This window comes from Symsagittifera roscoffensis, chromosome 8 (genome assembly GCF_963678635.1).
Source record: "Symsagittifera roscoffensis chromosome 8, txSymRosc1.1, whole genome shotgun sequence".
NCBI lineage: Eukaryota > Metazoa > Xenacoelomorpha > Acoela > Convolutidae > Symsagittifera > Symsagittifera roscoffensis.
This window is the reverse complement of record NC_087069.1, coordinates 39,224,712-39,245,218: the sequence shown is the minus strand read 5'-3', so window position 1 is coordinate 39,245,218 and position 20,507 is coordinate 39,224,712. Positions and strand designations below refer to the sequence as shown.

Genomic DNA, 20,507 nt, shown 5'->3' with positions numbered 1-20,507 from the left:
AACAATTCTGTCAAAGTTACCTAGCTAAAAAGCCGACTTTTAGTTTCGATATTTGAAAAAAAATCCCGAGTATAAATATTTGGTCACTTTCTTGAAAAATCGGAACAAAAAGCAAAGGAGAGTCCAAAAATTATGAGAACGTGGCTTAACAGAAAAAAAACAGCGTTCTTTGAAGGTGCTACGGTAAGGCAAATAGTTTGCAAGCTGACTAAATAATGTACAAAACAAGCTATTTTCACCTGTTGTCTTTTTTTACAAAGCTAGTGGTTTGGAATTGGGGGTTACGTTGCCTACTTTAACTCAAATTGAAAAAATTAATGGGCCATACAATTTATCCTATTACAGCGTGAGTGAAAATGCCAACGGTATTATTATAAAATAAAGTGAGCAATGGTAATTTGCTGTTATTATTACGTTACCCGGTCAAAAAAAACATTACTTACTTTGAACTTTCCCATAGCTCGTGGGTGATAGAAAAAAATCATTTTAGTCAACCTTTTATAATAAACTATCCGATCAAATAACTTTTCGTCAGCATTAAAGGACAGCCGTAACACTCCGGGTTCAGCCTTGATACAAGCAGTCATGTTTCAACATTTAAAGGAAAAAATTGCATCGCAATACAAGCTGGGCTTGAGAAAACCGATATACTATGATTAATTAATAAATATCTAGCTCTCAGAAGTAGTCCATATTTTGAAGGCAATTCAATTTGTTTCTATAGGAAGCAAGGAACTCCAGATCCGAATGTGTAGACAGCGGAAAAAATGGGTTTCATTTTTTTCGATTTTAAACAATTTTACGCACAAGATGGCCGAGTTGAAAAAAAAAACAGTTCTGAAAAATGTTTGCTTCTGAGACTAAGACTCCGACACATTGAGCGCAGAGGAACCAAATCAATTCAACAAAAAGTTGAGAAACACATCAAACGAGACGGTTCGTCAGTGAACAAAACGAGATTTTCAATTCCAAACACTTTATTTTCAAACCGTTTCATCATAAAATTTTGATCGTATAAATTCGTGTAAATTCACATCCAGCAGTTTGTATCACTAGTTAGTTCATCAGCCATTACACCTAATTGTTTTCTCAAAGCCAGCTGCCATCAAAGTAGATAAAACGCAAGTTTTTACATTGGCAAATAGAATTAGAATTATAACAGCATACAAGTTCTGAAACTGAGCAGTTTTGCTGAGCGCCAATCTTTTCTTTTTCGACCAAAACAAAACATACGCAAATAACTGATTTCGCATTCCGTTAAAACTCTTTCTCAACACTGTAAGAAAAGTTTTTGCGAAATCTGGATTGGCAAAAAACACGAAAATACAAAGCGCTTTCAAGGCCCAGTCAAACAAAACATGGAAAAAGAAAGATAAAAATTAACACAGATGTTAAGCGGAGCTTCGCGCCACTAGCAATGCAAAATGCATAACTATGATTACAAGCAAATGAATCGACAAATCAATAATTTAAACAAGGATAGCCGGCTACTGTGCAAGTAGCACAGAATGTTCCGACCACAGTCTTAGAAAAGTATTTTAAAAAACTTTTTTTTCTTCAAATTAGAATCATTTTTTCTGCATGGTCTGATAAAAAATTCTGAACGGAAAAAAGTCAAAAAATAATAACAAAAAAGGCCAGTCGGAATAGAGTTTTTGAAGAAAATTGACTAGAAAAACCAAAAAAAAAATTAAATAAAAATTTTTCTTGAGACATCAAAACATTTTTAAAATTTAAAAAATTCAACATTTTGATTCTTGGTCTAATTTCGAACTAATATGGTGTGAGCGTTTAGACTCACAATGGCTTCAAAAAATTTCTGCAAAAAATTTGATAAATGTGTTGAGGAATTTTTCGGAAGCTATTGTAAGCGTAAACGCTCACACCATATTAGTGCAAAATTAAACCAAAAATTTCAAACCGGTTTTTCTCGACACTGAAAATTTTTTTTATGTCGTTCGAATCACGGTTGAAAAAGCTTTAATATGATATATCATTCGATCCAATATGATAAGTTTTTGGTACTTGCTGATTTTGCGTGGAAAACAAAAAGAAAAAAAAACTAAAACACCCGAATACAAAGTTCCGCCCCATTTTTCAAAAGGTCGGAACAAAAAACCCAAAACCGTTTTAGTCAAAAAAAAACAAATTGATAAAAGACTTAGCACTCAATTACATGCACTTCTATAAACCTTCAATTGCTCTCAAGCGACACTAAGAATAAGGTAGCAACGCCGATAAAACATAGCCGAAACCAGTTAAGCCAAAAAAGCTAATAAGCGGGAAAAAAAAACAAGAAGAACAAGGAAAACATTGTTCAGGGCCATTCACTTAACAAATTACAGGAATCAAAATACTTGCATCTACGATGAAAAATGCTGACAACACAAGAAAATTCCCGAATGTGGAAACTGATCCGATAAAACTTGAGCAGACTAACAAAAGTCATTCAATTCTATTTTTCCCGGAAAAATCAATTTCAAAATAAGGTTCGGCAAAAATTGTAAACAAAAAACAGGAAATAAAAAACTAGTTGATCCAACCCACAGAATTACAGCTGACACCCAATAAGCTGACAATCAATCAAAAACATTTGGCAAAAATACTTTTGCGAAATATTTGCATCAATCTCTCACATAGAAACCAAATAGCTAATTAGAATTTTTGTAATCTGATATACACGATTCGCAAACTAAACGAAAGTGCTTAAAAAGACAATCACGAAACCCAAAGCAAATCAAATCTTGATTCAAAAATAATACATGCAATGCTTGAGTTCTTTATACAGTATTTACCGGAAAAACTACAAAAGAAAAAAATTTGAACTGGTAGTTAAATTCGAATTATAATATTCCCTATCATAATCCCTTAGTATTTAAATTTGCTCATCCAAAGGTTAACGAAAAACGCAACAACAGAGAAACAAAATGGTTATTTGACATAATGTTCCAAGAAAATGACAAAAAGACTTTTAGAAAATTTCTCGCAAATTAAAAAATAATGATTGACTGAATCACGGTTCTCAAACAGTGATCAAGATTATTGATTATCTGAGCAAGTAGTACAGATTGTCCCGATATAAACAAGCTTGAAAAAATCTTTTAAAAAAACAAATTTTGCCGTTTTAGTACCTAGCTTACGATATCCGGCGTGAAAATCACGTTCAACAAAGCGGAGCGAACGAAGTACACATAAGGAAACGAACTATACATAAAAAATCGAACAGCAAAAAAAGAAGAATTGAGCCGGAACAAATCTTCAGACTTCTCCTGAAAAAAAAAAACTGCCAACTGGCAATTGGAAAATAGTAATGAACGCAAGGAAACAGAAAAAAAACCGACTTGTTTTTCAAAAAACTTCAATTGATGAATTCCATAGAAAAAAGAGACTACCTTAAAGCTTTTTGAAATTCATGACTATTTTATGATTGACACTTTTTTGATAAAATTAATCAAATTTGAGAAACCTGGATAAATAGGTAAAACTTTTATTTGGCTGGGAAATTTGACATTAATTTCTATTTTCAAAATTAGAAGTCGATCACGATTTTAGTGACCTTTACAATTTTGCTGTTCGATAGATGACTTTGCCTTTCTTTTAAAAATAGAAATGCACTATTCTTTAAAAAAAAACCAAGTCAAACCGCGAAAAATCAAATTTGAGCGTGAACAAATTTCAAGATTTTCCTGAAAAAAAAAACTAGAAAATCAGCACGATCTACGATCATTACTCTTATACACCTCGACGTATCTAAGAGTCTGAGGTCCGTTCGTTGAATCTTAAAATTCGTTTATATCCTAAATAGGTCCCTTATTTTATGAAAATTATCGTGCTTATTAGTCACCAAAAACTGAAACAAAATAACAACGCTAAAAATGCGGATTTTTGAATAGAAATATAGTTTTTAATATCCACACATAATTTTACACAGAGGCAAAGCTGCGTTTCGCAAGCACTTGCAAGAACACGACTGAAAAGCAGCTCTATCAAGTGACATACGAAAAACTAGAAAAAAGGACTCCAATTTGAAAAAACTCTGGGCTTAGTAAAAACTCGAAACAGCAAAAATCTGCGACCTAGCAAGTTTGAGTGTCACGCACTAACCATTCAGCAACGGATGCTCAAAATTCGGATGCTCAAAACTTAGCCACCAATAACGCAGATACATATGCTAATCAATTGCAAATTCGATGCAGCAAAATTAGTACCAAAAATACAAAAAGATGTAAAATTGTAATAAATCGCAAATCATAAAGCCACATTATGTATAAATTACGCATTTTAAAAAAATGCCAGATATATTGAGTTCAAAAAATTTCTGAAATCAAGATTTTATTATTAATAAGTTGTTTGAAACAAATAGCTTTCTTCAGTTCACTTTTGAATTAAAAATGCATCAACTGTGTAAACTTATTACTCTTCGAATGTCAAAGCACATCTTATCAATAAGCTGTAAAGGTGCAACAAATGACCAATCAGGTTGTTTCGATAAAGTCGTGATTGCCAATTTGATGTCGCAAATATTGTTGCATTAAGTCGCAATAATGTTTGCGACTTAGTCGCAACAATATTTGCGACTTAACTTGGAAAAAGGAAGTTCGTACTATAACAATTCGCTTTGCAACTGTAAAAAAATTGCAAAAGGTCGAAAGACAACAAAAATTTTAGATACGCAATCTAAATAAAGGTATTTATATTGCGTGACAAATCACAAATTCTCTCTTTAAATATTCTACAATTAAACAAATAAAACTGTGATTGAATTATCGAAAAAAACTTTGGAATTATATATCACTTGAATCGTAGGACGTAAAATTGTAGGAACCAATTTTCTATAATTTTGACTTGGCTGCATGTTTGCGTCTGAAGGAAGTTTTCTTTCTCGCTCCAAAAAAAAAGATTACTAGTTTTTTTCATCATCTACTAGCTCATCAGATGATTGGCACAATTTCGTCCTACTACAGATATCACCCTATTTATTTAATTAACAGATTTCGTCCCATATCCAACTTCCTATCATCTCACATCCAAATTTGTGGGATGAAATCTGTGTACGCTTTGAAATGGGACGAAATCTGTTGAAATTAAAATGGGACGAGATCTGTCATGGGACGAAATCTGTTACAGTCCATTAGATACAATCCAGCGTTTTGGGCATTTTCTGATTTTGCAAGATCCGTATAACTGATTTTCAACTCGGTCAAGATGGTTGACGAATAATTTTGAATTGTCTTTAGTTCATTTAGAAGTCAAATTAATTTATATTGTGAACAAACTCCGGTGATGGATTTATCCGTTTTTAAGCACTTGATTAGAAGAATTATTTATATCAGGCATATCTGACTTACCTTTATTTGAATCATATTGTGATTCGATTGATGCGAACTTTAATTAGAACAAAAAATTCGCTCTTGGATCTTTTTACTTGCACTTTTTTATGCTTCCAAGATTTTACTGAATAATTCTCACAATAATTTTTTACAATTACAGTCTCAGATTTCTAAACAAATCATAAATTGAAATTTGTTTCGCTAAAACTAACAAACCTTTCCTATGTTTTTAATGAAAAAAAATTGTAGCTGAAAACTGTAATTTCTACTTTGAAGAAGATCCTTTTCTACTTGTGTTAAGGGATTTACAACATTCCAATTTTTGGCAAATCACACAGCTAATCCAATCAAACAATCTTGTGCCAGATCGACTAAACTGGAAACTTTCACTACTTCTAGATAAAAAATAAAATAGCTACTTGTTACTTATTGTTTCATTTTCGTCGATTTGGCTATGAACAGTATTTTCCACTCGTGAATTTTGTTGAAACTTACTGCGCTTTGTGAGTTATTGAAAAAGTGCACCGAAGTCCCTTGTGCGAGTCTAAATGACTGAAAAGGAAGATTAATTATATGGCATTTTCAACTAAAATGTATAACAACACTACAAAACTACAAATTCACCAGCATCATTTCCAGTTTTCAGAATATTTTGATAAATTTCATTGAAACTCAATTATCAACTCTGAAAACTTTGATTTAATAATTTAGCTGTTACTGCAAAGAGAATAGAAAGATAGAAAACAATGTGCTTTTGCTAAAATGAAGCTTTTTCTATGAAATCTTCAAAACTTTGTCGAGTTTCTTGTCGATATTCTAAATTGATTTTTTTTGGATTTCAAAAAAAAATAAATAAATTGACTTTGTTTTTCAATTCGCATCAAATTCCAGCTATAGCTAGCAATCATTGACGATTTTAGCTTTATACTTTGCTGAAAGAAAAAGTGTTGTAGTTGAAATGGAGTGGTTCAAATTTTTAGATTTAAACAAAAAAAATCGACGTATTTGGATGACCTTAATATACATGTGAGCTCAGATGGATTACCGGATGAGTAATAAAACTTAAAATTGACATGAAAACAAATCAACAAATCTAGTGGAAAAATTAAATGTGTGAGCAAAAATTGATCAGATTGGACGTAATTCGAATTTTTTTTTTATACAAAAAGTACTTTTAAGATTTAGCACGCTGTTGGTTAGAAGTCATTTCGTCAACATTTGGTGGGAGGGAAACGCAACTGAGTTATTATTAATTAATTACCAGTTAATAATAAAGTGTTCGTTGTTTGACCAATTTCGAGACAAACAACTGCAGTAACCTAGCAATGAAATAATCACGTGACAATTTTAGAATTTTTTAGCACATTTAATGAGAAAGTATTTACGAAATCCAACACCTTTCCATGACTTTGAAAAATCAAGATCTCGAAATAATTTTTCATAAGCAGCGATTAATACAATCTACTGAGAATCAGCTACTATAACTATCAATCATGATGAAATATTATTCGTATAAATTTACAGCAAATCTAATCGAAACACTACTTTATTCTGCATTTTTCACGTTGCACGTATCATTTATTTTTTGGGGTAACAAACAAAATGAAAAAATAAGGTCAATACCAGAATCTAGGAAAGGATAAACTTTTGGAGGAACAATTCAGATCAGATCAAATCGGACCAAAAGTTGACACGAAACGTTGTTTCCATTCCCGCAACCACAATATACAAAGCCGCAATCAAATTCTGCATCCAACTAAACACTGACGAATATCAGCCAAAACTTTCAACTGCAGTTTAACTGCCAATTTCATTCTGTCGATTGGTGGAAAATTGAACAATCTTTACGATCAGCTGTGGTTTGTATCGACTCCTGATTCGATTCTGAGTCCGTCCAATTTGGCGTAAAGTAAGGGATATTAGTTTGGGGTTCATTTGCAGTTAAGATAGAAAAGTTTCAGGTTGGGGACATTTATGTGGTGTAGTGAAGTGAATAGACATTAGGCGAAGAATTCTTTAGTAGCACTGGCAATGTAGTACTCGTGTTTGTACTTCTTGGGCTCGTCTAGAGCATAAGAGCCCTCATCCTTCTTCCTCATCCTGTAGACTACGAATATTGTGCACAGTATTGTGCAGAGGAGTCCTGCAAGTGCACCCGCGATCATCGCTGAAAAGGAAGGAAAGCCCAATCAATTACTGCGTCAATTGTTGCTTGAAACCGGAACCTATATATTGGCTGTAAAAGAATTCATGGCCGACCATCTTCCCGTTAATGAACCAAGTGAACTATCGCCACACTAAATCACATAATTAAACGTTGAAATTTAGAGGTCGACAGAAAAACAGCAGAATAATTTCACTTAACAAATTATTAATCTTCGGTCAAACTGTTTGAAAAAATTTTTGAGTAATACTATCAATTTTTTTTGCAGCAAGTTCAACTTCAGCAGCTTAATGACAAATCTCACTAAATTTCCCAAGTTTGGCGCCAAATGCTGCTTAATGATTGAATACGGAGTAAATTTATTTCCCTTTGGATTCAAGGTTGATTAAGGCTATATGCGCAATTTGCCGAATGATCTCATTAGACATGCCTAATAGTTTACATAGAAACCTTAGTTAGAATACCCGAGTCACGATATTTCCCTCACACCGATATATGTCTACCATCATATTCAAATATGCAAAAAAATGATGATGGATCTCAGCTGTTCATACTACCCTCATCCGCCTTCCCCACCCCACAAATCCCCAATAAAAACGAAAACCTGTCGTTCAGGGTGGGAAATTTCTTCAAACAAGGCTAATTCTATACTGAGAACTACCAATCTCGCGTAATAAACAGCATTGGCGAGGAGTGGTAACTAAATAGCGCTGATTGGCTACCCGAGTGAAGACTTCGCAAAGGATTTTCTACCCCCCGATGCTCAATGCTCATTCAACATCTTCCACCATAAGGCTAGCAGGACAACGCCGAATAAAAGAGCCAAATGAGATAGGTATCAGATGGAGCTGGCTGCCAGGCAGCAAAAGGTCACATACATACATCTTTCGCAGATGACACGACCATGCTGGGTAGCCAAGAATAAATAGAGCACGGTACTGGGAAAAAAAGCCACAATGAACGAGTTTGGGAGGAGCAATAACCCGAATTAAAAAAATAAACTCTAAAAACGAGCGTCTGATATTCGCCATTTATGGAACTGCATCGGCCGAAAAAAAGCTGCAGATCACTTGATAACGAAAGTGATACATAGTGTCACTAGTACTGGATTGATAATTTTTGCTGCCAAGTATGGAGTAACAACCCCTCAGCCCACAGAAAGGCGAGCTAAAAGAGTACTTAACGCACTTAACGATAGAGTATTTAACGATAAGAAAAAGAGTACTTGAACGCACTTGGCATGCTATGAGGAAGCCCGACACAAGACAAACGAAGATCGCAGTACTGAGATGGATGGAAGAACTGGAAAAACCAAAACATAACCAACTATCGAATTTCAAATAAAAACATAGCCAACAGACAGTTGGAAAAAAGCCATGAACGCAAGAAAACAGAAAAAATAATTTCTAGAACTTCCAAGAAAAAGCGTAGATGGCCTAAAAACTTTTGGAAGTACTAAAATTTATGATATACACTTTTTTGATAAGAATAACCCAATTTGAGAAAACTGGATCAATTGGTAAAATTTTTATTTCGCTGGGAAATTTAATTATTGAATTCCATTTTCGAAGCTAAAATTCAATCACCATTTTTGTGACCTTTACACTTTTGCTGTTCGATATTGGAGTTTGCCTTCCTTTTAACAAAGGAGATGAACTGAACTTAAAAAGAAATCAAAGTCAAATCGCGAAAAAACCAATTTAAGCACAAAAAATTTTCGTGCAAAAATAAACAAAAACAAATTACATCGCGACCAATATAAGAGTCCGAACTACAATCATCGATTCTAAAAAAAAATATTTTAGCTTTGAAGTTCTTTGAAACTCAATAACAATTTATGTTACACACTTTTTTGATAAAATATCATAGGTAGATTTTTTATTCCATTGGGAAATCTGGAAATTAAAATCCACTTTCGAAACTAAAGGTTGGTCACATTTTTATTTTTGTGACCTTTGCGCAATTGCTGTTCGATTCTGGAGTGTGCCTTACTTTCAACAAAGGAAAGGAAGTAAACTTGGAAAAAAATCAAAAGTCTTACCGCGAAAAATCAAATTTTAGTGAAAAGTATTTTTGCAAATTACAAGAGAGAATTACGAGAGAAAGTTTGCAGAAGCAAAAACAAGACAGCAGCACTCGAATCAAACCAGACATCCATAAACTTTGGGAACATACGTAAGGCGGTAGAAGGATTGATGAACAACCCAAAGCATATTCATGAGCAAAAAACCTAATTCAAATGCAAAAAAGAATGTTAAAACAGAAGGATCACATTTAAACCGAATACAAACCTGACACGAGTTTACACATTGGAAACGGTGGTACAACCCATGTGCAAAAAAAGGCAATAAATATGACCAGCCGTCAAAAAATTTGCAGACTGAGTGGAGAGGGGTTACCCAAATACAGTTGATAGCCTAAGACGAGATAAGAACACCGATTTATTGTCTATCATCCAAATCAAATAGACAATATAAAACTAGATGACTAAATTCGAAGGTCATTTGGAGATTTATTGCCTTTATTTATTGCCTTTTTTGGAGAGCGTATTTTTCAAATACAAGGCTAGGGAGGATCGACACTTTTACAATAAAATTAACCCAATGTGAGAAAACTGAACCAATAGATAATTTCTATTCCACTGCGAAATCTGAAAAACTAAATTCACATTTGAAATTAGAAAGCGATTAAATTTTTAGTTACCTCCAGGAACTTTAGCTGATCGAAAGAGTAGGTTGCCTTCTTTTAAACAAAGGAAATAAACTGAGCTTGATGAGTTAGGACTGGTATGTATAACTCATAGAGTAATTTCGGATAGGGTACACCGTCTGCTCGTCACGCTATCTTATTTTCGGCCGGATAGATTCGTGCAACTTCTTAGTCTAATACCGATCCTAATCTTACTCTTATACTATCTAGTCTCAGGTTGTTTAACTAGTCTCTGCTAGGCTCAATAGATCTAGGGTATACTGGTTTATTGCGGCTGCTGAAGTGCTCGGGAGAGTCCAACTAATTTCTAAGTTAAATTCAAATCTCTCTGGTGCTGAAGTTGCAAGTAACTTCAGCACTTACAAATAAGTGGGTTGTTAGTTAGATGGATCATGATTGGTTAATATTAAATACTTTACATTGGTAAAACATTTAATTTATCCAATCATAAAATATAGTTTAGATCAGGTTCCACCCATCCGGGTTTTACAGAGTTTTTTAGAATAGTTCTTCTGCAATTCGAAGGATGGATGATGGAAGTTGGTGTTTGGCGAACATCTTATTTCTTCTGTTTCCTTTTTTGTTAAAGAAGTTCCAGGAAGCTGGAGTTAGAGACATAAGACGTTGTGTCTTCTAGTGACAACGACTAAGTCTTCGCAACAAACTCAAATCTGATTTCAGAATGGTTGGCTATGTCAGGTTTTTCTGTTCTTCGTGGAGAACTTCTTTTGTGTCTGATCTAGCTTGGGAATGGCGTGGAGATTGTGCGTGGAGGGGATGCCTGGTTACTCGGATCTGTACGTATACTTGAACATCGAGGTGGTCATTGGTCTAGTTCAATGAAGTCCTTTTCTGCGAGGTCAAGTCGTACTCTAAATCCTTTGAGTTGTGGTTGTGAGCGGCATATCGATTGTAGTTGGTCATTCTCTCTCGAGTGTAGTGGGGTCGTCTTGTCTTTTGATGTTCGTCCTTGGTGTTGTATTCTGATCTATATATTGCATCATGTGATTTTATATTTTATACAACTTTTATTAGTTTAATATTTTTTAATAATGATTTTAGTTAGTTGTTTTCACAAAAGCTTTTTGTTTTAGTTCGGTTATTTTGAAGAGTTACTCACACTTGAGTAGCTCTTATTAAAAATAGAGGTGTGGTCACAAAGCGTGGATGTAGCACGGTGGGTTAGGCCGGCTATAGAGCATGCTCAGGACGTCCTTCCTGGTGGGTTAGGCCAGGAGTGGGAGTATGATTTCATGCGGTTTTTGTGAGAGGTCCTGTTATGTGACAACGTTTTATGTTGGGTTTGTTGTGGTTTTTCTTATGTTTTGTTGGTTGTGTCCTTTTTTTCAAAAATCAAATTGTTCGTGGTATGGGTTTGTCTTTCGACTTTTTTGTGTTTTATTATTTCTTTCTTAGACTTTATAATAGTCTTCAAAAGAATAAATTATCCAGTTTTAAACTGGGTTAATCCGGTTTGGGTACCGTTGGTTTCCTTTTCTTAGTCATGCTGTTATTCTATGATTTGTGGTATTTAGTAAGCTGCGTTGGTTAGTTTTGTTTAGTATATGATTCCTTTCCAACCGGGTTAAAGGAAAGTTTGAAACATGTTATTATATGTTAGAGTTATTGAGTGTGAAAACTTGAAACTGAAATTCATTATTTTAAACAATTCTTCGTGGGCGAGCTGTGCGAGTGTGGATAGAATTTCTGTGCGAATGAATGAAAATATCAAAAGGTTAGTATTGCAATTGCATTTTATTAATTTACTGCATAGAATTTGGAAATTTACTGCTAGTTATGGGGGAATTTTAAGATACAAATTTTCATTATAATTAGATTTACTGCTTGTGGGGAAAATTTTAGAAATGAATTTACTGCATTGGTATTAAATTTATAATTTTATAAGTGTAAGAGATTAATAAAATTTTGAAATCTGTTTGATGAAATTTGCGATTTTTATTTGTCTTTTGTGGTTTTTGTAGGTGATCGTCGGATGAAGGCTAAAAATCTAGAGAAAACATGGATAAAGAATGGTGAGTTTTTAATATTTTAATTAGTTAGTAATATTTACTTAATTCATACTTACCTGTTAGTCGTCGGGGAAAAAACCGTGGGGGAAGATGTCGTGAATTAGTTCTGAAGTTGTTAGTAGTTTAGCTAAGATGCGGATGATATTTTTAGTCTGAAGCAGTGGCCAAAGCAATTGAAGTGCCTTAATAGTGGTTAGTTCTTCAGTGCCAACTGCAAACTCATAAGGTGTGTTTTGGATTAAGTTATATAATTTGTGGTTAAATTTAGTGTTGTGGATGAATTCTAAAATTGGGATTTCTATAGGCTGTACAAACTCGTGCGGGATAAGGAAGGGTCGGGATTCTTCGGCGTTGAAGGTCTTGGTGATGGGGCAGAAAATGTACATTTGGGTTATGGGGTCATAATTACGAAGAATACCATGGAGGTTAGTGTCTTTAATACAATATGTGAAATTTAGGAAATACGGTGAAGTGTATTTTGAATTGATGAATTGAAAACGATGGTGTGGTTGTCTAGAGGGTGTGTGGAGGTCAAAGTGATTTTGGATGAAACGATAGTAACTGTATGTATGTGTTTGTTTAGTGCGCAACATAATATCATGTGAGCAGTGCAAATCTCTTTCGTGTGGTGCAAGGAAATGAAAGGTTAGTGAAAAGATTTGGAAGCGTTCTTTAAAACTTTCGTATGCTTGTGTGTTTGTTAGTGCTTCTGAAATAATGTGATCAAACTTTCGGTCGAAGATGTTTAGTGTAAATACATATGGTGTCTTGATGAAAAATTTCTCGGTGATTTGTGGATTAGCGAAGCGATCGTCGTCTAAGAATTGATCTTGGTTAGCTCTGATGATGTTGTGATCGTAGTATTCTAGTGTATATTCATTAGCTCTAGGTGCAGTGTGTATTTTTAGTGATTTTTTATATCCAACGTTAGTAAACTGTCTAGCGGCTAGTGGTGTAGTTAGTCGATATAGCATGTCTTTGTTTCGTTCTATATCGATGGAAGTGTTGGATAAAGGTAAGCAAAGAGGGTTAGTGAAATGATAGTATGAGGTCCAAGAGAGAGTGGGCATTAAAACGTATTCATCTACAAAGTTGCGTGTTTCGTTAGCGTCGTGAGGGGTGTTTAAGGTGTATTGTGGAAACGAGGGTAAAGTGATAGCTAAAAATTCTTTAGTGTTAGTATGCTGGGGGTGGTTGATGTATTCACGGGCTGTTCCTGGTTTTGCTGGGAAAGGATGGTTGGGGAATTTTCTTTTAAAAGTGCGGTAAGCTCTATTAGTGTTTAGTGAGGATATAGTGGATGTGGATGATGGTGTTAATGATTCAGTATAATTTGAAGAGGGTGTAGGGGGATTGGATGAATTTGTAGTGGAGGAGATTTGGTTTATGGTCGGGGTGTTAAGGTGGTAGGGTTGTTGTTGGAGGGTAATAAAATTATCTAGCTCTGGGGAGATTCGGGGGGTGTCTGGAGAATGAGATGATTGGTCAGAATGGTATGAGGAATAGGTTGGGGTAACTTGGGAAGCATAAGAGGGTGTGGGAGTGATTGGGTCAGGGTTATTGGACAATATGGGTTGAAAAGGAGGTTGAGAAAAATTAGAAGGGTTATGAAAATTATTGGATGGGGATGGTTCTGAGTCGGCAAATTCATCGGGGGTTTCAATATTCGGGTTATTTAGCTGTGAGATGGAGTATAAAACTGAAATATGTGAGTTAGTGTCGGAATTCATGCCTGATGTTACATTGCTAGATGGAAAATCGGGTGGCGGAAAAGCAAAAAGTGGTATGATTGGGATTGGAGAGGTAAGATTGGTTGGATGGGAATTTGATCGGTGTAGTGATCCAAGTTGGCGGCTCATCGTGGGCTAAAAAAATTATTATTTTGAGATTGAAAAGCGGTGGTATGGGGCTGTTCAATAATTTGTTCATAAGTATTATCATCTTGTGATTGATGTGTTATTATATGTTGGACGGGACTTTGCGATGTATTGAGTCGAAAATTTGGATTATGTGTGATGGCTAAATTTCGAAAATTTCGTGGGACTAGGGATAGTGGATGGTTATTTGGTAGGGGTGGTAATTGTGGTGCCGTTGGCTGTGTGTCGACATTGTTATGTTCTTCGTCGTATGTATTTTGTCGTGTTGCTATTTTTGTGTTATATTCTTTTATTTGTGCGTCTAAAAGAATTTTGTTTATAGATGTGGAAAAAATTCCAAAAAATCCTGCAAAGAGTATGCGTGCTACGCTTGCTTGTCTGTTTACTTGTGTGTGTATAGCACATGTATTGTAGATTCCTTTTCAGAGTGAAAAAAGAAATCCAATAAAGTTAAACATTGCGTATAAAATAGTCAATTTTTCTAAGATGTAGTAGGGCCATCCTAGAAAATCAAGGATTTCATTCTTGAGTGTAACAAAGCTAAAAATGTTGATTGGTGATATATCTTGGGGACGGTATTTTTCGCCGTTTAGATATATATAATCTTTAATGTCTTTAAAATATCCGCTATAGTCTTGTGTGTAGATATCGGCAAAACCTGCGGTTTCTGCAAGTTTGCGTAGATTTTGGTCAATTGATTGTCTTTGTATAGTGTCCATTTGTGTTAGTAATTCTTGGAATTGTTGTGTTCTAATGTGATGTTGAATATCTGATTTTGAATAGATTCCTATTGATTGTAAGTCTATATTTGGGTTTCGAGCGATAGCGCGAATGCTTTCTGGTGAAAATTTTTTGAGTGATTGCATTAATGTGGGATATGGAGTGAGAAGATAATATTTATTTTCATCAGGGTTTAGTTGTACTACATTGTGGCTATTTTCTGATCCACATGGGACTGCGGTATCCCAGAAATAGGTTCTTCGTGAAAGTGTATCCACGAAATGTACTTTATTCTTATAAAAGATAGGGATTCTTTTATAACATCGTTTATCTTCAAAAACGTATAGTGGTGATACTTTTTTGGTACAAGTATAAAACCATAAGATGTTTCCTTCGTAGTCTAAAAAATTTGATCTATTTCCTGATAATAAGTATCCTGCATAGGGTATTTTTAATACTGCTAGTGCAAGTGATTGTAATATTTGTGTTCGTTCTAATTCGCATAGTTGGTGTAGTGTTTCTAATTCGGAGAGTGACATTTCTTGAAAAATTCGGCTAATTGTATAATCTAGTTTCATATCTAAATGAATATCATAGTGGATATTACCGAAATATGTAGTATTCATTAGTGATAATTCTTGTAAGCGTGTGCTTCTGGTGTCATAAGGTTTTAGATGTCCACCAGGTTGTCCGTTGCTTTTTTCAAAATTAACTGGTATATAGGATGTTCCTTCGTTTAGAGGATGACCTGTGGCATATGGGTCGATTTTTACTTTTCCAGTGGTCATGTCGAATCCTTTTTCGTATTCAACTAATATTTCAGAGTATTGTGTTCTGTGAAGTGGATTCCTGTATTTACATGCAAGTTCTGTTTCTTGATATATTTGAAAACGTGTCAATTTATTTTCTATATTGTCAATGTTTCTAAAATTAGAACTTAGTTTTCGTGATGGATGGACTTGTTCATAAGGAATTGATTGTATGAAATATTTTTCGTGAAATTTTATCATACGAGCGTGTATTTTTGCTACTTGAAATGTTGTACATGTATCTTCGGGGAACCAAACAATTGTTGCTTGTGTTCTTGTTGTAGGGTCGCAATATCCTTGATCATTTTTACAAGGTAGTCGGATTCCTTGATAGATCATTGTATTATCAGATAAATCTCGTGTGAGTTGTATTTTTTCGAGTTGTATTTTCCAATCGAAAAACATTATTTCTTGGTATCCTTTATTTTTCGTGTCTGCTTTGCAGTTTGATGGGTTATTTATACCAATGTGTGGTATCCAATGTTTATCATGTAGGTCATAGGTTAATCGTCCGTGTGCGCCGTTATACGGGTATTTTTCGTCTAGTTTTATATGTCCTTGGTGTCTTTCAAGTTGTGATTGATGTACAGAGTCTGAAAAAACTTGAAAATTAACTAATTTTCTTTGGGAGTTTTTATTTTGTGTGATGTTTAGTCTAAGTAATTCATTTTTACAATCGTCGGGATTGAGATGTAAAAGACGTTCTATATTACTTTGATAGAATGATTCATGGTCAAGTCGGTTTTTGTTTCCGTTCGAGACTTGTGAACAATGTACTTTCTTTTCGGAAAATGTTGCTGTGAATTTATAACCTGTAACTGTTGTTGCTCGGGCTTTTGAATAGAGTGTTGCTATTACATCTGTGGTTTCTATAGCTTGTGGTTCTGTTTCACATTGTGATACTTGATTTATTGCATATTTATGTAGTGTTTTTTGTTCATTTTCTTCACAATCGTAATGTGTTACTAATAAATCTTGTGGTCCTGTACGAGGAGAAGGGTTTATGTTTTGATTTGAGATTACTAGAAAAAGGAGTTGGAGAAAAATTAATAATTTTAGAATATACATGTGTATGATAATCCTGAGTATGGATTATAAAATGTAATGTAGCCAATTGTGTTTTTGGTATATCTGTCGTATTTGTATATTACTTCAGTAGTTATAAACGGTGGTGGTAGTGATTGAGCTGTTATGTTAGGTGGATTTAATGGGTAGGGATGTTGGGTAATATTATTTAACTTAACTGTTATTTCAAACTTTAATTGTAAACTGTTTTGTTGGAGTATTTGAATATTGTGATCACGGATATCGTTGTGAATATCTTGGCGATATTGTAGTCTATTAAGTGCCCAGTTATGAAGGCGGTTACTTTCTTGATGTTGTCCAAATAGTGGTGGAGGTGCTGTAAATGTATTCCAATCTAGTCTTAAAGGAATATTTATTGATGATTGTTCTCGATATCTGGCGTCGAGATTATTTGGAAAATTTAAGTTAAAGGGTGGTGGTGAAAACTGGCTTATTGATGGTGTTGATGGTAGTGATAATGTTTCTGGTAGTGATGAGGATGTTGTTGTATCCGTAGAAATATCTATGGGGTCATTGACTAAATTTGGTTCACCTTGTGTAAATGAATGTGTAGTCCAATATGGAAATCGTGATGCCTGGTTTGGGGGGTTAAAGGGATTTTCACGTATTTGTTCAGATGTTGGTGTTGAACCTAAGTAATCTGATGGTAGGCTTGAGGTGCTACGTTGTGAAAGAAGCGTAGGGGTTTCTGGTAATATACCAATGGGGTTTTCTGGAGTGTTTTGTGATGGGGATTGAGGTATATCAAAATGAACTCGGGGAGTTTGAAAATTTCTGTTTCGTCGAGGATGTATAATTTGTCTATTTATTTCGACTGTATTTTGGTTTTGACTAGAATTTCTTATTCTATTTAGTTCTTGTGGTAGTGTTGGGTATAGGTTATATGTTGGTTCGCTTAAAGGTGCTTGTCGTTGAACTGGTTCTAGTGGTTCTGATAAACGAGCATGTCGTTCTTCAAAAGTGTATGGATTGTCTTGAAAAGAAATTCGTGTAGATATTTGAGGATTTTGAGTAGTTGAAGGTGGTGTTTGGTTATCTTGGGATGATGTCGGTGAAGACTGATTCTGTGACTGTTGGGTAGCAATTTTTGATAGTTTTTTGAATTATTACTTTAGTGAGAAATTTTGTGTTTATTATAATATTCTTCCAAAAAAAGAATTAGAAGGATTGTTGCTAGGGCAAATGTGAAGATTGCTTTCTTTATACATTTACATATTGTCAAAATGAGGGATGATAAAAATGTTATGAAAATTACAAACAATAAAAAAATATCAGTTCTACTGAAAATTGTTCGTATCATTTAGACAAGTTGTATAAATCGTACCTGTGGATATAATCAAGGGTTTTGGAAAGTTGGAGGAATAGTTCGAGTATAGTGTAGAAAATTAAAAAAATGTTACAAAAAATGATTAGGATTATTAGAAAAGATTCAAGTATATCAAAAAGAAATATTATAAAGGTTTCAAGTATTGTAAAAAAATGTTTAAAATTTATAAGTATTTGAGCAACTGTTTGAGAGAAGAGCATTTAAGAAATGATCTCTTGGTCGAATATTTTTTGCTGTTTGAGGCGATTTTCTAGTGTGGTCGAATTATTTATTAGTTTTTTGACAAGTGGGTTGAGTTTTGTAAAAAATTGTTGGGGGCAATTTTCATGGTGACTGGGAGGTCGTCTTTTTCTTTATTTTTGTTTGTCAAATGATCCGGGGTATGGTGAGATTTTTATACTTTAGGCTAATTAAAATCTTCATTTTGTTACTTTAGGCTAAGTTATCAAATTTGTTTTGGGGGTATTCGTGGTCTGAGTTGGGGAAATATTGTTGATCTTTGGGTTATTAGATAAGGGAGGGGTACGGTATTATGGTGATATTTATTTTAGCTGTCAAGTTGGAGTGATTTGCTTATTTTTGACCTGGAGGTTGTAAAGTTATAGTTAGAGATGTGCCTGGAGTTCTAGATTATTCGTCTAATTGATCTTAGTTTGAGTTAGAGAAAGTGGCGGATTGGATGAATCCTATTGGTCTATTTTGAACTAGAATTATTGCGTACTTGTGAGCATGTTATTTTGAAAAATTGAAATGAAAAATGTTACGGAGGTTTCAAGATTGTGAAGTATGAAATCTTAAAATTACTTTTTAAATTCTACTTTCTTTAATATTTTAGATTGGGGGATGAACATTTTGTAGTTTTTACGTGGTTGATTTCGGAGTCTTGTTGTTTTTCTATGTTCAGATTTGTCTATTTCTTCTTGGGGTATTATTTGTTCTGTCATTTTTCTATTTTTTCTTTGTTTTGGAGATTCTTTATGGTTTTGTGTATTGTTTTTGGTGGCGGTTGGTTTTGTGTTTTGATTTTCGGTGGGGTTATCATTTTGTTCTGTGTTTTTCAGATGTGGTTCATTTTGAATGATTTTTAATCCTGTGAAAGAATATAATTGAGTTAATTCGCGGAGTGCGTATTCTTTTGGGTAATAAGGTAATAGGTTGTTTCGATGTTGAACGATTTCTTTTTTGTTTGAGTCGGTAATTTTATATGTGACATCAGTGGGTTTTGCAATTATTTGGTATGGTCCTTTTCGAAGGGGTTGTAATTTTTTAGAAATTCTTTTTTGAGTATTAAAATTAGGTATTAAAACAAATGTTCCAATTTTTAATTCGGAGGCTGGTGTAAAACGTGAATTGATTTGTTCATTAATGTTTTGTCTTTGTAATAACTTTTTTGTTTGTGCTATTTGTTTTTGATTTGGGTAAGGTTTATTTAGCTGACATATTATACAATCATTGCATAGTACTTTTATCCAGATTGGTGCATTTGGGAAGTAAAAATTTTGTATAAAATTTGAATATGTTTTTTCTGATCCAGAGTGTCCTTTAATATTTTGTGTATGTGAAATATTAAAAGCGATGAGAATCATACTTAAAGGAAGACAGGGGACTATGGATTCGTTTAAGTTGTATTCTAAAAGGTCTGTAGTTTCATTGATTGTTGTGTAATTAAATTTGCGAAAATATCGGAGGAGTGTCTTGTTGCCTAGTATGGTTGAATCTGCTTTGTTAGGTTTAGTTTTATATTTGTGCCATGATTTTAGTTGTCGAATTATTGGGTCAAGATTCTGGTATTGTTTTAGTGTTGAAATTGTAATTGTTTCTGTTGGAGGGAGAAAAATGTTTTCAATTTCGAATTTAGATAAGGGTATTGTATCAAGTGGGTCGTGAAGGTCAAAAACTTGATTTATTGTGTATTTTGAATCATTTGTTTGTGGTCCTGATAAATTTATTTTATCAGTTAAATCTTCTTTTTCAATTAGTGGAAAATGGTCTTTCTTAGGCGGGTGTTGTTTTGTTCGTTTTTGTTGGGTGTTATTTTTTATCCATTGAGAATATGGGATTGGTTTGAAAGTTGATGTTCCAAGTAAATCAACTTCATAATGATTATTTTGACAATCTAAATAAAGTGGGAAATGTTGTAAATTATTTATTTGTGATTGTTCAATATCAGTTTTAACTGCATATTTGCATTCTAATCGGGGTGATGTTTCGTTTTCTGCAAGGTAGAATTTTATGTTTTTGGGTATTTCAACTGTTGTTTTTCGTGTAAGTAATTCAGGTGGTGTATTTCGACTTAAAGTGTCTGGTAATGCAAGATTTTTTCCTGCAGTCCAAACTATATGTAAGTTTGGAAATTTCATTAAAATTAGTTGAAATCTGTAAACTCGGTGGTTTGGGTTAGATTTTTGTGTAAAAAGAAAGATGATTGGTTTATGGTCTGTGAATAGAACTGTTG

The 20,507-nt window shown here is 33.9% G+C and overlaps 1 protein-coding gene across 1 annotated transcript in view; it reads right to left on the bottom strand.

The window, feature by feature from the left end:
* Nucleotides 1–5,573: 5,573 nt before the first annotated feature.
* LOC134852831 (uncharacterized) overlaps nucleotides 5,574–20,507 on the bottom strand; it is a 38,074-nt gene continuing 23,140 nt past the window's right edge. The window contains exon 8 of the mRNA XM_063868653.1: nucleotides 5,574–7,497. Within this exon, the coding sequence (XP_063724723.1) occupies nucleotides 7,331–7,497 (167 nt within the window). The 3' untranslated portion in view covers nucleotides 5,574–7,330. The remainder of the gene's footprint in view (nucleotides 7,498–20,507) is intronic.